The 19521-nt window shown below is 52.2% G+C and overlaps 1 protein-coding gene across 2 annotated transcripts; it reads left to right on the forward strand.

The window, feature by feature from the left end:
- The first annotated feature begins 675 nt into the window (after positions 1-675).
- On the forward strand, positions 676-16120 carry LOC140457159 (protein phosphatase 1B-like). 2 transcript variants are annotated; one of them, XM_072551220.1, is made up of 7 exons: positions 676-702; positions 3986-4258; positions 5935-6524; positions 11066-11183; positions 13307-13418; positions 14322-14376; positions 15762-16120. In XM_072551220.1, exons 2-7 carry the CDS (start codon positions 4000-4002, stop codon positions 15789-15791), a joined length of 1164 nt encoding a protein of 387 aa, XP_072407321.1. In that variant the 5' UTR covers positions 676-702; positions 3986-3999; the 3' UTR covers positions 15792-16120. The 2 variants fall into 2 exon arrangements, with proteins under 2 accessions (XP_072407321.1, XP_072407320.1); XM_072551219.1 differs by lacking the exon at positions 676-702 and adding an exon at positions 871-1119 and having other exon boundaries at positions 15762-16119.
- Positions 16121-19521: the final 3401 nt, after the last annotated feature.

Raw genomic sequence — 19521 nt, forward strand, 5'->3', positions numbered from 1 at the left:
ATGACTATGTCGGTGGAGGGGTACTGGTTGGGTCGGCAGGAGAGGAAGAAACGGAGGACTTGGAGGCCTTTGTCATGGCAGGAGGACATGTATAGGGACTGGATGTCCATGGTGAAGATGAGGCATTGGGACCGGGGAACCAAAAGTCATGAAGAAGGTGGAAGGCATGAGTGACCCAAATATATGTGGGGTGATCCTGGACCAAGGAGGCAGGACAGTGTCAAGGTCTTCAGAGATAGGTTCAGTGGGGCAGGAGCAGGTGGAAAAGATGGGTCGACGGAGCAGTCAGGTTTGTTATCCCACATGATCCCATCAGGAATCCTAAACAGGAACTGAACTCTGTGGGAACCCGCTCTATCCCAAGGGACATCCATTTCTAGCCCGTTGGGCATCTCTTCTTGATTCCAACTGGGATCCCAATAGGAACCAGCACTATCACCTGATGAAGGAGCGACGCTCTGAAAGCTAATGTGCTTCCAATTAAACCTATTGGACTATAACCTGGTATTTTGTGATTTTTAACTTTATCCACCCCAATCCAACACCGGCATCTCCAAATCACTCAGTTCCAGGAGGGGATACCTCTCCATCCTGGCGCGCTTTCCGAATCCAATGTTGCCAATGTGTGTGTTTCATGTTTCGGGGCGGTGACGTGGCAGCTGCCTATTGGTTGCCGGTGATGTCATTCCAGCCCCGATCCGGGTATTTATCTGTTTTTCTCTTTCGGGGTTTTTTTTAACTCGGTGGAGGGGGGGAAGGGGGCGCACGGGGGTGTTCAGGAAGATCCGGTGGGATCAGGGGGTCAAGGAGATCGGGGGGGGGGGGGGGGGTCAGTGTGAGTGGCGGTGATCCGGGGGGGGTGGTGGGGGAACTCTGTGGTTCTCCGCGATGTCACTCCCCGGGACTGAGTCCCTGGCGTTACTTCCACTTGCCACCAATTGCCCCTTTTCCTGAAATCGGACCAGGGGAAGGGGGGAGCGGCTCCGAGCTGCCCCGGAACAGGGTCACCGAGGGGGTAAGAGCCGCATTTCACAGGCCCCAGCAAAAGGGGATGTGCAGGGCAACAAACAGTTCGCAGCTGAAATAACGCAGCTCGTCTTTAGCTCCTCACCTCCAGGGGTAAGTAGATCAGAAGGGTCAGGGTAGGACGGGCTGGAGGTCGAAACTGGGCTCTGAACAAACTTCCTATTTATTGTTTAGTCCGGCCTTCGTCTTCCAAAAGCCCCGCGAAACTTTTTAAGGTGTGGTTTAAGCTCGGTCCCTTGTGCCCAAACTATTTCAGTTCTTACACCCGTTCCAAAATCAAGCCCCTCACCCCCTAGTTTTCTCTTTCAGCCTGCTGGCTGCCCTCCCCTCCCCTCAGATCCCCCACCCCAGTCCTGTCCTCATCCCCATTTACCCCTCTCCTTGCCCTCATTCCTTTATCCACAGTGTGGCACTCCCTCAGCATTGACCCTCTGACAGAGTGGCACCCCCTCAAGCACTGACCCTCCGATGGCGTGGCACTCTCTCAGTACTGACCCTCTGACAGTGTGGCACCACCTCAACACTGACCCTGTAATGGTGCATGCTCCATCAGCACTGACCCCCTGACAGTGCAACGCTCCCTCAGTACTGACATTCCAACAGTGCAGCGCTCTCTCAGCACTGACCCTTGGACAGTGCAGCGCTCCCTCAGCACTGTCCCTCGGACAGTGCAGTGCTCCCTCAGCACTGACCCTCGGATAGTGCAGCTCACCCTCAGCACTGACACTCAGACAGTGCAGCACTCCCTCAGCACAGACCCTCCAATGGCACAGCATTTCCTCAGCACTGACCCTCTGACAGAGTGGCACCCCGTTGATGCTGACCTTCCAACTGTGCAGCGTTCCCTCAGCACTGACCTTCCGACAGTGTGGCACTCATAAAATCACAGAGATGTACAGCATGGAGACAGACCCTTTGGTCCAATTCGTCCATGCCGACCAGATATCCTAACCTAATCTAGTTGCATTCCCCCCAACAGTCTGAACTCCCTCAGTGCTGACCATCCAACGTTGCAGCATTCCCTCAGTGCTGAGTTTTTTAAAGAGGTAACAAAGAGGATTGATGAGGGCAATGGACGTGATCTATATGGACATCATCAAGGCGTTTGACAAGGTTCCTCCTGAGAGACTGGTTCGCAAGGTTAGATCTCATGGAATACAGGGAGAACTAGCCATTTGGATACAGAACTGACTCAAAGGTAGAAGACAGAGGGTAGTGGTGGACAGTTGCCTTTCAGACTGGAGGCCTATGATCAATGGTGTGCCACAAGGATTGGTGCTGGCTCCACTACTTTTCATCATTTATATAAATGAAGTGGATCTGAACATAGGAGGTATAGTTAGTAAGCTCGCAGGTGACCCCAAAATTGGAGGTTTAGTGGACAGCAAAGAAGATTACCTCATCATACAACGGGATCTTGATCAGACAGGTCAATGGGCTGACGAGTGGCAGATGGAGTTTAATTTAGATAAATGTGAGGTGCTGCATTTTGGAAAAGCAAATCAGAGCAGGACTTATACACTTAATGGTAAGGTCCTAGGGAGTGTTGCTGAACAAAGAGACCTTGGAGTGCAGGTTCATAGCTCCTTGAAAGTAGAATCGCAGCTAGATAGGATAGTGAAGGCGGCATTTGGTATGCTTTCCTTTATTGGTCAGAGTATTAAGTACAGGAGTTGGGGGGTGTACAGGACACTGGTTAGGCCACTTTTGGAATAGTGTGTGCAATTCTGGTCTCCTTCCTATCGGAAGGATATTGTGAAACTTGAAAGGGTTCAGAAAAGTTTTACAAGGATGTTGCCAGGGTTGGAGGATTTGAGCTACAGGGAGAGGTTGAACAGGCTGAGGCTGTCCTCCCTGGAGCGTCGGAGGCTGAGGGGTGACCTTATAGATGTTTATAAAATCATGAGGGGCATGGATAAGATAAATGGACTAGGTCTTTTCCCTGGGTTGGCAGAGTCCAGACCTAGAGGACATAAGTTTAGGGTGAGAGGGGAAAGATATAAAAGGGACCTAAGTGGCAACTTTTTCATGCAGAGGGTGGTGTGTGTACAGAATGAACTGCCAGAGGAAGTGGTGGAGGCTGGTACAATTACAGCATTTAAAAGGCATCTGGATGGGTATATGAATGTTTAGAGGAATATGGGTCAACTGCCGTCAAATGGGTCAGTGCTGAGAGAGTGCCACACTTTTGGAGGGTCAATGCTGAGGAAGTGCCACACTGTCGGAGGGTCAGTGCTGAGGGAGTGCCACACTGTCGGAGGGTCAGTGCTGAGGGAGTGCCACACTGTCGGAGGGTCAGTGCTGAGGGAATGTCACACTGTTGTAGGGTCAATGCTGAGGGAGTGCCACACTGTCGGAGGATCAGTGCTGAGGGAGTGCCGCACTGTCGGAGGGTCAGTGCTGAGGGAGTGCCGCACTGTCGGAGGGTCAGTGCTGAGGGAGTGCCGCACTGTCGGAGGGTCAGTGCTGAGGGAGTGCCGCACTGTCGGAGGGTCAGTGCTGAGGGAGTGCCACACTGTCGTAGGGTCAGTGCTGAGGGAGTTCCAGGCTGTCTAGAATTCGGTTAGGATATCTGGTTAGAATTGGTTAGGTTAAGATGTCTGGTCAACACGGATGAGTTGGATGGAAGGGTCTGTTTCCATGCTGTACATCTCTATGACTCTATAACTGTCTGATAGTGCAGCGCTCCCTCAGTGCTGACCTTTCAACAGTGCGGCGCTCCCCCAGCGCTGACTATCCGACAATGTGATTCTCAATTTGACCCATTAAGTGTTAAGTCAGTTGTAACCCACAGAGGATCCTGGCTGTGGGTGGTTTTGGGGTGGGTGTGGTGGGTGCTCTTCCTGCACATCTAAGTATGAAAGTCAGTGCTCTTGTCTTTTGCTATGTATTTGGCATGATCCAGTTTGACTCTTGCCTAATGCCTGCTGTCACTTATTTTATATTTTGAAATTTGCAGGTAACTGATCCAAGATGGGGGCATTTCTGGACCACCCCAAAACAGAGAAACAAAATGATCATGGTGAAGGGAATGGGATTCGCTATGGGCTGTGCAGCATGCAGGGCTGGCGTGTGGAGATGGAGGATGCTCACTCTGCTGTGCCTGAGTTACAGGACCAGCTGAAAAACTGGTCCTTTTTTGCCATCTATGATGGGCATGCAGGATCAGGGGTTGCCAAATATTGTGCCAAGAACCTCCTCCAGCACATAACCAGTAACCAGGAGTTCAAAGGTGAGCTTCTTATAGGACTCATCAAATCCTCCCTCCTTCTTAGCTCATAACATACTGTACCCAACCCTGTGCAAAAAAAAGCACACAGCTCAGGGAGCAAAGAGTTCAGAATTTTCCTGGGCAAAGGAGACTGACAAAGATTTGATTAAGGTGTACAAGGTTATAACAGGTTTGTGCTGAAAATGTGTTGCTGGAAAAGCGCAGCAGGTCAGGCAGCATCGAAGGAACAGGAGAATCGATGTTTTGGGCATAAGCCCTTCTTCAGGAAATTCTGAAGAAGGGCTTATGCCCGAAACGTCGATTCTCCTGCTCCTTGGATGCTGCCTGACCTGCTGCCCTTTTCCAGCAACACATTTTCAGCTCTGATCTCCAGCATCTGCAGTCCTCATTTTCTCCTATAACAGGTTTGTGTGGACAGTGATGAGCTGTTTCATTCGATGATTCAGACGAGGGGACACAAATTTCTAGTTTCAGGTGAGAACAGAGGTAGATAGAGATAAGCTTTTTAGAAGGGTGAAGGATTCAGTAACGAGAGGTCATGCTTTCAAGGTGAGAGGTGAAAAGTTTAAGGGGGATACATGCAGCAAGTACTTTACACAGAGGGTGTTAGTTACCTGGAACGCGTTGCCAGCAGAGGTACTAGAGACAGGCACAGTAGATTCATTTAAGATGCATCTGGACAGATGCATGAGTAGGTGGGGAGCAGAGGGAATCAGATGCTTAGGAAATGGGCGACAGGTCTAGACAGTGGATTTGAATCGGCTCAGGCATGGAGGGCCAAAGGGCCTGTTTCTGGGCTGTAAATTTTCTTTGATCTTTGAGAAATACAGAGAGATGTTGTTTATACAGTGAGTCATAATGGTGTGGACCACAGCATTGTTGTGGGTGATGGAAGGTGAGTAAGTAAATTACTTCAGAAAGAAATTGGATGGGTGTTTTATCAAAATAAACTTACAGTCTAGAGTAGAGCAGTGGACTTGGCTGGTGGGAAATAAACAATGGGCTGGTCAAGGAAATTGGACTGAATGGGTTGCTTCATGGTGGACTAGCACTGGTACATTGGGCAAAATGGTCTCTTGAGCTGTTTTAACTTTATGACCTTTTTTATGCATGCGAGACCCAGATCTTACCTTTCAATTCCAAGTAAATTGATAATGAATGGATCCACAGTAATTACAGTAGGCCATTCAGGTCTGGGCATAGCAAGACTGCATTTTCTATGCTGGCCAGACCCCTAACCCAACCTTGACCACCACCATCATCATTCCCCCCTCTGCCCTGAACACTGCAGCATGTCAATGCCACTCTTTCTGACCTTCATTGGCCTACCACGCCAACACCCAACCCACATTGCTCCGGGGCTTTTGGCCTGGAGATTGTGCTCGTCTTTGTGGAGGGTGTGCTGAGAAAACCTCACACCCTCTGACTCCGAGTGGAAGATTATCTGACAACCCAGGCTGTTCAATGGAAACCTGAAGTAAACCCTTCTGGAGCTGAGAGTGTGACCAACTTGAGCCAAATTTACCTTTTGCTGTAGTAAGTTCTGTCTGCTCCCCATTATTTTATTTAGAGACACCCAAAAATATTTCTGGAGAAGGTTGGGTAGAGGGGAAGGAATAAAGGAAGGTGATACAATTCTGCAGAACTGTGCCTGACCCCCTCTCTGGATTTTGCAGGGATGATCGATGGTGGCAGTGATTCACAAGCAGCTGTCCAGAGTGTGAAACGTGCCATTAGGACTGGATTCCTGAACATTGATGAACATATGCGAAATGACTCCGAACTGGGGAACAACGAGATGGATCGCAGTGGCTCGACAGCAGTGGCTCTCCTGGTCTCACCCACACACGTCTACTTTATAAACTGTGGAGACTCCCGGGGTGTCCTGCAGCGGGGTCAGTCTGTGCATTTCTCCACTGAGGACCACAAGCCATGTAACCCACGTGAGAAGGAAAGGATCCAAAACGCAGGGGGCAGTGTCATGATTCAGCGGGTTAATGGCTCACTTGCTGTTTCCCGTGCACTCGGGGATTACGACTACAAGTGTGTGCATGGGAAAGGTCCCACGGAGCAGCTGGTCTCTCCAGAACCAGAGGTCATGGTGATTGAGCGATCCCAGGATGATGAGTTTGTCATCTTGGCTTGCGATGGAATTTGGGATGTAATGAGCAATGAGGAACTGTGCGCCTTTGTCCGATCCAGACTCGAGCTAACTGATGACCTGGAACAGATTTGCAATCTAGTAGCAGACACTTGCCTGTATAAGGTAAGATCGAGAGAGTGACACTCTGATTTCTATCCAAAGTAGGGATGAAAGGGCCCTGACTCCACTCAGTATTGCTCGCACATAGTTCTCTGCAGACAACCTGCTGATTGAAAAATTCCATTCATGCAGAGCACACACTGTCCCCTTTCAGCTCCTGCTCAATAGTGTCTGACCCAGCCCTTGACAATGTGCAGGGCAGGCTCCTGAATCTACAACATCAGTATGGATGGGGTCAGGCTCCATTTCTCACTGAGGATCAGCCCTTAGTCAGAGATTACAGAGCGAGACTTCCTGCAGACATTTCAAGAGAGCTGGTTACAACACTGATGCTCAAAAATCAAAATAGACTTCAAACTGAACCTGTGCCTCACTGGTGTGCAGGTCCCACACACACGCTGACTCTCACTGGGGTACAGGGTGCCACATGCACGCTGACTCACTGGGGTACAGAGTGCCACACGGACACTGACTCTCACTGGGGTATGGGGTACCACACACATGCTGATTGTCACTGGGGTACAGGTTGCCACACACACGCTGACTCTCACTGGGGTACAGGGTGCCACACGCACGCTGACTCTCACTGGGGTACAGGGTGCCACACACACGCTCACTCTCACTGGGGTACAGGGTGCTACACACATGCTGACTCTCATTGGGGTACGGGTCCCGCACACAGACACACACACTCTCTGACTCTCAGTGGGGTATGGGCTTTCACACACACACATTCTCACTGGGGTACGGGCTCTCTCACACACAGACTTTCACTGGGGTACAGGCTCCCACACATACATGGACTCACTGAGAGGAATATTAGAGCTTGTTTGGATTAAGGCTGAATTTCTCCCTACTTTTTTCTGCAAATTTGTTCCTATAAAGGCAAATGCGGGAATTAATAGTGCATAACTCAAGTAATGAAGAGTTCAGTGGAAATGAACTTTGAGTTGAGTTCAAAGACTGTGGAGAATGTCAAAGCTCTGACTAATGGATGTCATTTACCTGGGTATTTCCATAGCAGCACCTTATCAGTAATAACCTGCTCAGTGTCGCCCAGTTTGGGTTCTGCCAGGGCCTCTCAGCTCCTGACCTCATTACAGCCTTGGTTCAAATATGGACAAAAAAGCTGATTTCCAGAAGTGAGGTGATTGTGACAGCCTATGACATTAAGACTGCATTTGACTGAGTGTAACCTCAAGGAGCCCGAGCAAAACCAAATCAATAGGAATCAGTAGGAAAACTTTCTGGTTGGAGTCATACTTGGCACATATGAAGATGGTTATGGTTGTTGGAGATTAGTCATTTCAGTAGATATCTCTTCAGGAGCTCCTCAGGGGGGCCAGTAACATTTGCACCAGACAAATACCAGGCTATGACCATCACCAATAAGAGACAATCCAACCACTGCCCCTTGACATTCAATGGTGTTACCATCACAAAATTCCCCATGATCAACAAAAATCCAGGGGGTTACCATTGACCAGAAATGGAACTGGATTAGCCATATGAACACAGTGACTACAACAGCAGGTCAGAGGTTGGGAATCCTGCCATGAGTAACTCACCTCCTGACTTCCCAAAGGGGAGTGTCCATCACGTACAAGGCACAAATCAGCAGTGTGATGGAATACTTCCCACTTTCTGGATGAGTGCAGCTCCAACAACACTGAAGAAGTTTGACACCATCCGGGAAAAAACAGCCCCCGATTGATTGGTACCACATCCACAAAGGGCTGCAGCCCGAGACATCAATTTTCCTGCTGCTCAGATACTGCCTGATTTGCTGTGCTTTTCTAGCAACATACTCTCGACCACATCCACAAATATCCATTCTCCCACCATTGACTCTCACTAACAGCAGTGTGTACCATCTCCAAGATGCCTTGCAGAAATGCACCGAAGATCCTCACCCAGCACCTTCCAAACCATGACCACTTCCATTTAGAAGGACAAGGGCATCAGATACATGGCAACACCACCCCTTGCAAGTTCCCCTCCAAGCCATTGATCATCCTGACTTGGAAATATATCATTGTTCCTTCAGTGACACTAGGTCAAAATCCTGGAATTCCTTCCCTAAGGGATATTGTGGTCTGTTACAGCACATGGACTGCAGTGGTTCAAGAAGGTTGCTCACCAATTTTATCTCCAGGGCAATTAAGGGTGGATAATAAATGCTAACCTAGCCAGTGACACCCAACATCCGTGAGGCAATGGACAGATATTGTGAGGTGACCAAGTCAGGCCCTTTGCCAAATCCTGTTCCCACAATCTGGGCCCCTCTCTGTGCACTTGGCAGCAGATTTATTGTCAGGACCTGCCAGCATTAATAGATGGAGAGGAGTAGCCAGCATTATAGCACTGAGGCTGGATCTGAGAGCAGGAGACTTTGTACAATCCTGGAGGAGTGGAGACACTGGGAACTGGAGGCCCCATTATAAGAGACATTCCTTTGGGTGTGTTGCTATCTGCTTCCCTGATAAAAACGAGGAGGAGACCATTCAGCCCCTCACACCAGTTCTGCCATTCAGTAATCATCCCACCAACAAGCCATGAGGGTCAGTGCTGAGGGAGCGCCGCACTGTCGGAGGGTTGGTGCTGAGGGAGCGCCGCACTGTCGGAGGGTTGGTGCTGAGGGAGCGCCGCACTGTCGGAGGGTCAGTGCTGAGGGAGCGCTGCACTGTCGGAGGGTCAGTGCTGAGGGAGTGCCGCACTGTCGGAGGGTTGGTGCTGAGGGAGCGCCGCACTGTCGGAGGGTCAGTGCTGAGGGAGCGCTGCACTGTCGGAGGGTCAGTGCTGAGGGAGTGCCGCACTGTCGGAGGGTTGGTGCTGAGGGAGCGCCGCACTGTCGGAGGGTTGGTGCTGAGGGAGCGCCGCACTGTCGGAGGGTTGGTGCTGAGGGAGTGCTGCACTGTCGGAGGGTCAGTGCTGAGGGAGCGCTGCACTGTCAGAGGGTCAGTGCTGAGGGAGCGCCGCACTGTCGGAGGGTCAGTGCTGAGGGAGCGCCGCACTGTTGGAGGGTTGGTGCTGAGGGAGCGCCACACTGTCGGAGGGTCAGTGCTGAGGGAGCGCCACACTGTCGGAGGGTCAGTGCTGAGGGAGCGCCACACTGTCGGAGGGTCAGTGCTGAGGGAGCGCCGCACTGTCGGAGGGTCCGTGCTGAGGGAGCGCCGCACTGTCGGAGGGTCAGTGCTGAGGGAGCGCCGCACTGTCAGAGGGTCAGTGCTGAGGTAGCGCCGCACTGTCGGAGGGTCAGTGCTGAGGGAGCGCTGCACTGTCGGAGGGTCGGTGCTGAGGGAGCGCTGCACTGTCGGAGGGTCAGTGCTGAGGGAGCGCCGCACTGTCGGAGGGTCGGTGCTGAGGGAGCGCCGCACTGTCGGAGGGTCGGTGCTGAGGGAGCGCTGCACTGTCGGAGGGTCGGTGCTGAGGGAGCGCCGCACTGTCGGAGGGTCAGTGCTGAGGGAGCGCTGCACTGTCGGAGGGTCAGTGCTGAGGGAGCGCTGCACTGTCGGAGGGTCAGTGCTGAGGGAGCGCCGCACTGTCGGAGGGTCAGTGCTGAGGGAGCGCCGCACTGTCGGAGGGTCAGTGCTGAGGGAGCGCTGCACTGTCGGAGGGTCAGTGCTGAGGGAGCGCTGCACTGTCGGAGGGTTGGTGCTGAGGGAGCGCCGCACTGTCGGAGGGTCAGTGCTGAGGGAGTGCTGCACTGTCGGAGGGTCAGTGCTGAGGGAGCGCCGCACTGTCGGAGGGTCAGTGCTGAGGGAGTGCCGCACTGTCGGAGGGTCGGTGCTGAGGGAGTGAGCACTGTCGGAGGGTTGGTGCTGAGGGAGCGCCGCACTGTCAGAGGGTTGGTGCTGAGGGAGCGCCGCATTGTCGGAGGGTCAGTGCTGAGTGAGTGCCACACTCTTGGAGGGTTGGTGCTGAGGGAGCGGGTAATGTCAGAGAGTCAGTGCTAAGGGAATGCCACACTGTCATAGGGTCTGAACTGAGGGAGAGCTGCACCTGTCTGAGGCGTTATCTTCTGTTGGGACATCAAACTGAAGCTGTGTCTATCCTCCTTTTGGGTGAGAGAAGATCTTGCACTTGGAAGAATTTGGCCAATCTTTCTCTCTCAAGATGTGTCACATTAACAGAAACAAAAACAGAAATTGCTGGAAAAACTCAGCAGATCCAGCAGCATTATTTCTGATGAAGGGTCACTGGATCTGAAATGTTAGCTCTGCTTTCTCTCCACAGATGCTGCAAAACCTGCTGAGCTTTTCCAGCAATTTCTGTTTTTGTTTCTGATTTCCAGCATGTGCAGTTCTTTTGGTTTTTTCTTCCCTCATTAACCGGTTTCCTTGTGGGTTCTTTTCATGTATGTACATTGTGTTCATATGCTGGTAGAGATCTTTGCAGTGTTCTGAGATGTTGCAAGGTGTTTTTGAAATGCATGTTATTGTTAGTCTTTTGCATGTGATGTTTTGAATTGCTAGTTTGGTGTTGAAATGATGTGCTTTAGGCTAGTTGAACTCAGGGCTCCTGTTTGTGTTCATCTTTTTCAGGGCAGTCGGGACAACATAAGCATAGAGTTGGTGTGCTTTGAGAACGCCCCAAGACCTTCGGAGGAAGCAAAACAGAGGGAGGCTGAGCTTGACAGATACCTGGAAGCACGAGTGAAAGGTCAGAGGCTGTAAGCAGGCTGGGCTGAGCCCTTTTGAGACTGACACTTTCATGTTAAACCTTCAAAGATCTTAGCTATTGATGCGGGAATTGCCTTGTCAGGTTCTTTTCCCGAGGTTTCACGAACAAGGTGCAATTCACACACACTAACTTCTGCAAACAGTTAAAGTTTATTAAAGCCTGTACAAGCTAGGTGACCCCTTTGACCCTCTTTGCAGGTGTGCGAAGTCGAGTCAAAAGAAGCCCCGAACAAAGGAAATACATCCCCTTTGTACGAGTCAGTTAGTAATGCTCACAGGTACTCTAGTCAACCCCCCTCTCCCCAATAACCACATGTTACCTCAGGTACAATGGTAGGATGAGGTCATCTTCAGAGATAATGTAAATGCCCTAATCCTGGGGAATCATTGTGTAGATGATTTCCTGACTCCTTGATTCCCCAAGATAATCAATGTAGGTGTGATATGTCCTCACTTTGGGGCAGCCCTGCAAATGAGTTCCGGCTCCGCTAGTTCTCCGGGCAATCTTGGTGTGATATACTTCAGTATTGGGGAATGATCACGCAAACAAATTTGATTGGCTGGAGAATGGCTATGAAAGCATTTCTGAATGGAAGAGACTAAATGAGAATTCAATTTGATAATAGCAGTAAAATCGTAGTGAATGGCTGCCCAGATGAAGTGTGGATTTCAATGGATAGTCATCCACATTCCTGCATGCTGTCTGTGAGACAGAATATCACCCCCACCCACTTCCAGAATGTTCAGCTTCTTGGAGAAAGTACAGTTTAATCCTTTAAAATTACATTCATGTCCAGAGAGACAGTACAATTTAATATTTTAACATTACAGACTAGAGGCTGTGTCAGTTACCCCTATATTGACTGTGACCTTGTGTGATCATTCAAAGAGTGAGATTTGTCACAGTGATGGACTGTATTCTATTTAATCCCCTGGACCTCAAGACAGTGTTGGGGGTGGATTTAAACCTGGGACATTTTATCTTGTGGTCCTCATTCTAAACTCCACCTTATAAGAGAGTCCCTGCTGTAAATGACCAGGGAATCCAGTCAGGGAATAAAGCTGATCCTTCCTTGTCATCTTAATGTTTCACTGCAATCTGTAATTTAACAATACTGGGCACCTAGCTGACAATGTGGAAATTTTGCCCAGGTATGCCCTTTACACAAAAAGCAGAACAATCAGTCCACTCTTAACCATCAGTAAAGTGATGGAAGGTGTCATCAACAGTGCTATCAAGCAGCACCTGCTCAGTGATGCCCAGTTTGGGTTCTGCCAGGGCCATTCAGCTCCTGACCTCATTACAGCCTCGGTTCGAAAATGGACAAAAGAGCTAAAATTCAGAGTTGAATTGAGATTGACAGCCCTTGAAATCAAGGCCACGTTTGACTGAGTAGGACACCAAGGACCCTGAACAAAACTGGAATCACTGGGAAGCAGGGGGCAAATTCTCTACTGATTAGAGTTATACTTAGCTATTTTGATTGGCATCATATCCACAAACATTCACTCCCTCACGAGCAGCAGTACTATTTACAAGATACACTGCAGACATTAACCAAGCATCCATAGATTCCACCTTCCAAACCCATGACCATTTCCATCTCAAAGGATAAGGGCAGCAGATACATGGAAACACCACTACCTGCAAGTTCTCATCCAAGCCGCTCACAATCCTGACTTGGAAATATATTACCGTTCCTACAAAATCCTGGAACTCCCTTCCTAACGGCATTGTGAGTACCCCGACAGCACATGGACTGCAGTGGTTCAAGAAAGCAGCTCATCACCACCTTCTCATGTGACAGTTAGGGATTGGCAATAAATGTTGGCCCAGTCAATGACCCCCCCCCCCCCCCACGTCCTTTGAGTAAATAGAAACAAAGTATTGGGGCTGGGAGCTGCCCCTTTCTTCGCTGGCTGATTCCTCCGCTCCAGTTCAAGTCTCTCTCATCTCTGAGAGGAACAGCCTGATCCTTGACCAGGGTGGGCCACATTATGTTGCTTTTTCACACCTTTTCTTCATTTCAGCTCTTCATGAACACAAACATTTTATATTTGTTTCGAAGATGTTCACAGTATTTTTTTGTTCTTTCCTTGCAGAGTTGGTGACCACGTCTGGCCTGGATGCTCCTCTGGGGTTACTGGACATAATGCATACACTGATCATCGAGAACATTCCCAACCTGCCACCTGGAGGAGGCCTCATCAGCAAGTACAGAGTCCTCAGAGTCTGCGTCTCTTTACCGCCTCCACCCCCTTTGTCCCAGACAGTAACACCACCCATGATAGTGCCCACCAGTGAACACAATGACTGACAGAGTGGTGCTCGAGTATTAATCCTCTGAAAGTGCACGCTCCCTCAGCACTGACCCTCCAACTGTGTGGGTACTCCACTCAGCACTGACCCTATGACTGTACAGTGCTGACCCTCCGACAGGCACTCCCTCAGTGTTGACCATCTGACACTGTGGTGCTGACCCTCCAACAGTTTGGCGCTCCCTCAGCACTGACCCTCCGACATTGCGGCACTCCCTCAGCACTGACCCTCCGACAGTGCGGCACTCCCTCGCTGCTGACCCTCCGACAGTGCGGCACTCCCTCGCTGCTGACCCTCCGACAGTGCGGCACTCCCTCGCTGCTGACCCTCCGACAGTGCGGCACTCCCTCGCTGCTGACCCTCCGACAGTGCGGCACTCCCTCGCTGCTGACCCTCCGACAGTGCGGCACTCCCTCGCTGCTGACCCTCCGACAGTGCGGCACTCCCTCGCTGCTGACCCTCCGACAGTGCGGCACTCCCTCAGCGCTGACCCTCCGACAGTGTGGTGCTCCTTCAGCGCTGACGCTCTGACACTGTGGTGCTGACCCTACGACAGTGCAGTGTCCCCTCAGTACTGAACCTCTGACACTGTGGTGCTGACCCTACGACAGTGCAGTGCCCCCTCAGTACTGACCCTCTGACACTGCGGCGCTGACTTTGTAGCTTTATGTTGCTGTGGGATTATGGAGTGAGACCTTGTGACTCTGATAGAGTTGCTGATCACTTGTTTCTTCTGCATTACTTCTGATTCAGAAACACTTTGTTGAAATAAGTTTCTTTTGATGTTTGTTCTCTCAGACGGAATGTAATCGAATCAGTTTACAATCGGCTGGCCCCTACAAGCACTGATGAGGTGAATATTTACAAATAACTGATGAAGTTTGTATATGGGTAGGAGATGTCTTTTTGCCCCATTACAGATTACCTAGTTCTGTCTCTGTCCATGGCAGGAACAGAAAAAAGGTAATGGTACCATGATATTGTCACTGGTCTGGTAATTCAAACCCAGGAACCTGGGTTTGAATGGCAGATGATGGAATTTGAAGTCAATAAAAATCTGGTGTTAAATTCTAACGATGACCATGAGACCATTGTTGTTTATCCTAAAAAAACACAACCTGGTTCACTCATACCCTTTAAGGGAAGGAAAGCCTCTGTCCTTACCTGGTCTGGCCTGCAAGTGACTTCTGAGCCACTGCAATGAGGTTGACTATCCTCTGAAACGACTGAGCAAGTCACTCAGTTGTATCAATCATTAAAAGGTCTCAAAAAAGGAATGAAACAAGACAGACAATATGCATTGATCAGGGCATCAGAAATGACAATGGCAAGAACAGCCCTTTCTGTTCTGCAAAGGAGGGTGTTGCCCTGCGGGTCCTCTACATTGACTTCTGACTGCATGAGGTCACAAATCTTCACATCAAACATGGGCAGGGAAACCTCCTGCAGATTACCACGTACCATCCTCCCTCGGCTGATAACTCAGTACTCCTTCATGTTGGAGGAAGCACTGAGAGTGGCAAGGACCAGAATGTCCTCTGGGTGGGGCATTTCACCAAGAGTGCCTTGGCAGCAGTACAACTGATGGAGCTGGTCAGGTCCAAAAGGACATAGCTGTGAGACAGGGCATGGGAGTATCAGTAAAAGTGATCACCACACAGTCCATGTGGAGACAAAGTGCTGCCTTCATATTGAGAATACCCTCCATCGTGTTGTGTGGCAAACAGATTGAGGGATTCAAGACTTGGCATCTATGAGATACTGTGGGCTATCAATAGCAGTAGAATTATACTCCCAACACAATCTAACTTCATAGCCTGGCATATTCTCCTCTCAACCATTACCATCAAGCCAGGGAATCAACCCTGGTTCAATGGAGAGTGCAGGACAGCATGCCAAGAGTACCACTAGGCATACCTAAAAGTGAGATGTCAGCCTGGTGAAGCTACCAAACAGGACTACTTGCATGCAAAACAACAGAAGCAGCAAGTGATAGACAGAGCTAACAAATCCCACAACCAGTGGATCAGATCTAAGCTCTGCAGTCCTACCACATCCAGTGTTGGATGGTCGATGGTGAACAATTTAAAAACTCATTGGAGGAGGAGGCTGCCCAAATATGCCCATCATCAATGAAGGGGGAAACCAACACATCAGTACAGAGGTTTGTGCATTGTGTATAGTTTAATCATCACTTTGTTCAGTTTGATTTGATTTGTTTTGTTCTTGGTTCTTTAGGATTTGCAGGAGCCCGATGCCACATTGTAAGGTGAAATTCCAGATGAGCTGGGTGTGACTGAAGAGCACTCTCCCTGGATTCTTTGTTTGAAGGACACTTGCACATTGCTGATGAGAATTCTTGAGTGACATATTTATATATTTGGATGTGTTTATTTGCCAGTCGCCTGCAGAACCTTCTGGACGTTGTAGATTGTTGCTGTTACCTTGTCTTAGTTGAAGCCTCTACATTTTTGTGCAGCAGCTCCTTCGCTCTCTGTACAGACAGCTCTCCTCCCACTGCAGCACATTCCCCCCTCTGTACAGAGCACTCCACCCACTGCAGCCCCTTCCCACTTGGGACAGAGCTCTCCTCCCACTGCAGCCCTTTCCCACTTAGGTCAGAGCTCCCCTCACACTGCAGCCCCTTCCCCCCTCTGTACAGAGCTCCCCTCACACTGCAGCACCTTCCCCCCTCTGTACAGAGCTCCCCTCACACTGCAGCCCCTTCCCGCCTCTGTACAGAGCTCCCCTCACACTGCAGCACCTTCCCCCCTCTGTACAGAGCTCCCCTCACACTGCAGCCCCTTCTCCCCCTCTGTACAGAGCTCCCCTCACACTGCAGCCCCTTCTCCCCCCTCTGTACAGAGCTCCCCTCACACTGCAGCCCCTTCTCCCCCCCTCTGTACAGAGCTCCCCTCACACTGCAGCCCCTTCTCCCCCCTCTGTACAGAGCTCCCCTCACACTGCAGCCCCTTCCCCCCTCTGTACAGAGCTCCCCTCACACTGCAGCACCTTCCCCCCTCTGTACAGAGCTCCCCTCACACTGCAGCCCCTTCCCCCCTCTGTACAGAGCTCCCCTCACACTGCAGCACCTTCCCCCCTCTGTACAGAGCTCCCCTCACACTGCAGCCCCTTCCCCCCTCTGTACAGAGCTCCCCTCACACTGCAGCCCCTTCCCCCCTCTGTACAGAGCTCCCCTCACACTGCAGCATCTTCTCCCCTCTGTACAGAGCTCCCCTCACACTGCAGCCCCTTCCCCCCTCTGTACAGAGCTCCCCTCACACTGCAGCCCCTTCCCCCCTCTGTACAGAGCTCCCCTCACACTGCAGCATCTTCCCCCCTCTGTACAGAGCTCTCCTCACACTGCAGCATCTTCCCCCCTCTGTACAGAGCTCTCCTCACACTGTAGCCCCTTCCCCTCTCTGTACAGAGCTCTCCTCCCACTGTAGCCCCTTCTCCCCCCTCTGTACAGAGCTCCCCTCACACTGCAGCCCCTTCTCCCCCCCTCTGTACAGAGCTCCCCTCACACTGCAGCCCCTTCTCCCCCCTCTGTACAGAGCTCCCCTCACACTGCAGCCCCTTCTCCCCCCCTCTGTACAGAGCTCCCCTCCCACTGCAGCCCCTTCCCCCCCCTCTGTACAGAGCTCCCCTCACACTGCAGCCCCTTCTCCCCCCTCTGTACAGAGCTCCCCTCACACTGCAGCCCCTTCTCCCCCCTCTGTACAGAGCTCCCCTCACACTGCAGCCCCTTCCCCCCTCTGTACAGAGCTCCCCTCCCACTGCAGCCCCTTCCCCCCTCTGTACAGAGCTCTCCTCACACTGCAGCCCCTTCCCCCCTCTGTACAGAGCTCCCCTCACACTGCAGCCCCTTCTCCCCCCTCTGTACAGAGCTCCCCTCACACTGCAGTTCCTTCCACCCTCTGTACAGAGCTCCCCTCACACTGCAGCCCCTTCTCCCCCCTCTGTACAGAGCTCCCCTCACACTGCAGCCCCTTCTCCCCCCTCTGTACAGAGCTCCCCTCACACTGCAGCCCCTTCTCCCCCCTCTGTACAGAGCTCCCCTCACACTGCAGCCCCTTCTCCCCCCTCTGTACAGAGCTCCCCTCACACTGCAGCCCCTTCTCCCCCCCTCTGTACAGAGCTCCCCTCACACTGCAGCCCCTTCTCCCCTCTGTACAGAGCTCCCCTCACACTGCAGTTCCTTCCACCCTCTGTACAGAGCTCTCCTCACACTGCAGCCCCTTCCCCCCTCTGTACAGAGCTCCCCTCCCACTGCAGCCCCTTCTCCCCCCCTCTGTACAGAGCTCCCCTCACACTGCAGCCCCTTCTCCCCCCTCTGTACAGAGCTCCCCTCACACTGCAGCCCCTTCTCCCCCCCTCTGTACAGAGCTCCCCTCACACTGCAGCCCCTTCTCCCCCCTCTGTACAGAGCTCCCCTCACACTGCAGCCCCTTCTCCCCCCCTCTGTACAGAGCTCCCCTCACACTGCAGCCCCTTCTCCCCCCTCTGTACAGAGCTCTCCTCACACTGCAGCCCCTTCCCCCCTCTCTGTACAGAGCTCCCCTCACACTGCAGCCCCTTCCCCCCTCTGTACAGAGCTCCCCTCACACTGCAGCCCCTTCCCCCCCCTCTGTACAGAGCTCCCCTCACACTGCAGCCCCTTCCCCCCTCTGTACAGAGCTCCCCTCACACTGCAGCCCCTTCCCCCCTCTGTACAGAGCTCCCCTCCCACTGCAGCCCCTTTCCCCCCCTCTGTACAGAGCTCTCCTCCCACTGTAGCCCCTTCTCCCCCCTCTGTACAGAGCTCTCCTCCCACTGCAGCCCCTTCCCCCCTCTGTACAGAGCTCCCCTCCCACTGCAGCCCCTTCCCCCCTCTGTACAGAGCTCTCCTCCCACTGTAGCCCCTTCTCCCCCCTCTGTACAGAGCTCCCCTCACACTGCAGCCCCTTCTCCCCCCGTCTGTACAGAGCTCCCCTCACACTGCAGCCCCTTCTCCCCCCCTCTGTACAGAGCTCCCCTCACACTGCAGCCCCTTTCCCCCCCTCTGTACAGAGCTCTCCTCACACTGCAGCCCCTTCCCCCCTCTGTACAGAGCTCCCCTCCCACTGCAGCCCCTTCCCCCCTCTGTACAGAGCTCTCCTCCCACTGTAGCCCATTGCCCCCTCTGTACAGAGCTCTCCTCACACTGCAGCCCATTGCCCTCTCTGTATAGAGCATCCCTTGCTCTTCAGCCCCTTCCCTGCTTGGTAGGGAGTTCTCCTCATATTGCAGCCCCTCACCTCCCCTATACACACCGAACTCTCCTCACACTGCAGCCCCTTCCCCCACTTGGGACAGCTCTCCTTGCACTGCAGCCCCTTCCCCACCTCTATACAAAGCGCCCCTCACTCTGCAGCATCTTCCCCTCTTTGTACGGAGTTCCCCTCTGTGTACACAGACGTTCCCCCCCCACCCCCGTACAGAGTTGTCTTCACATTGCAGCCCCTCACCTCCCCTATACACACACAGCTCTCCTCACTCTTCAGCCCCTTCTCTCCCTTGTACAGAGCTCCCCTCACACTGCAGCTCCTTCCCATCTCTGTATGGAGCTCTCCTGACACTGCAGTCCCTCCTCCCCCTTTCTATACAGAGCTCCCTTCACATGCAGCCCCATTCCCCCCCACCCCCCGCATACAGCTCTCCTCCCACTGCAGCCCCTTTCCCACTCGGGACAGAGCTCCCCTCACACTGCAGCTTCTTCCCCCCACCTCTGCACAGAGCCCCTTTCACACTGCAGCCTAGTCCCCGCCTCTGTAGAGGGCTCCCCTAGTGCTTTGGGCCCGTAGGGCTGAAGTTCTGGCTTCCCATGGTCAGTGCCACATTATTATTGGTTGTAACCTGAACTTTCCTGCTCCATTTCCTCAACCAGTTTAACCCTCACTGCAAACTAAATCCAGCCCCACCAATCCCAGATTGAGCATGGCTCTAAGTCGTTGGTGTCTGTGTATCTGTGCTGCTG

The sequence above is a fragment of the Chiloscyllium punctatum genome, chromosome 31, assembly GCF_047496795.1.
Source record: "Chiloscyllium punctatum isolate Juve2018m chromosome 31, sChiPun1.3, whole genome shotgun sequence".
NCBI lineage: Eukaryota > Metazoa > Chordata > Chondrichthyes > Orectolobiformes > Hemiscylliidae > Chiloscyllium > Chiloscyllium punctatum.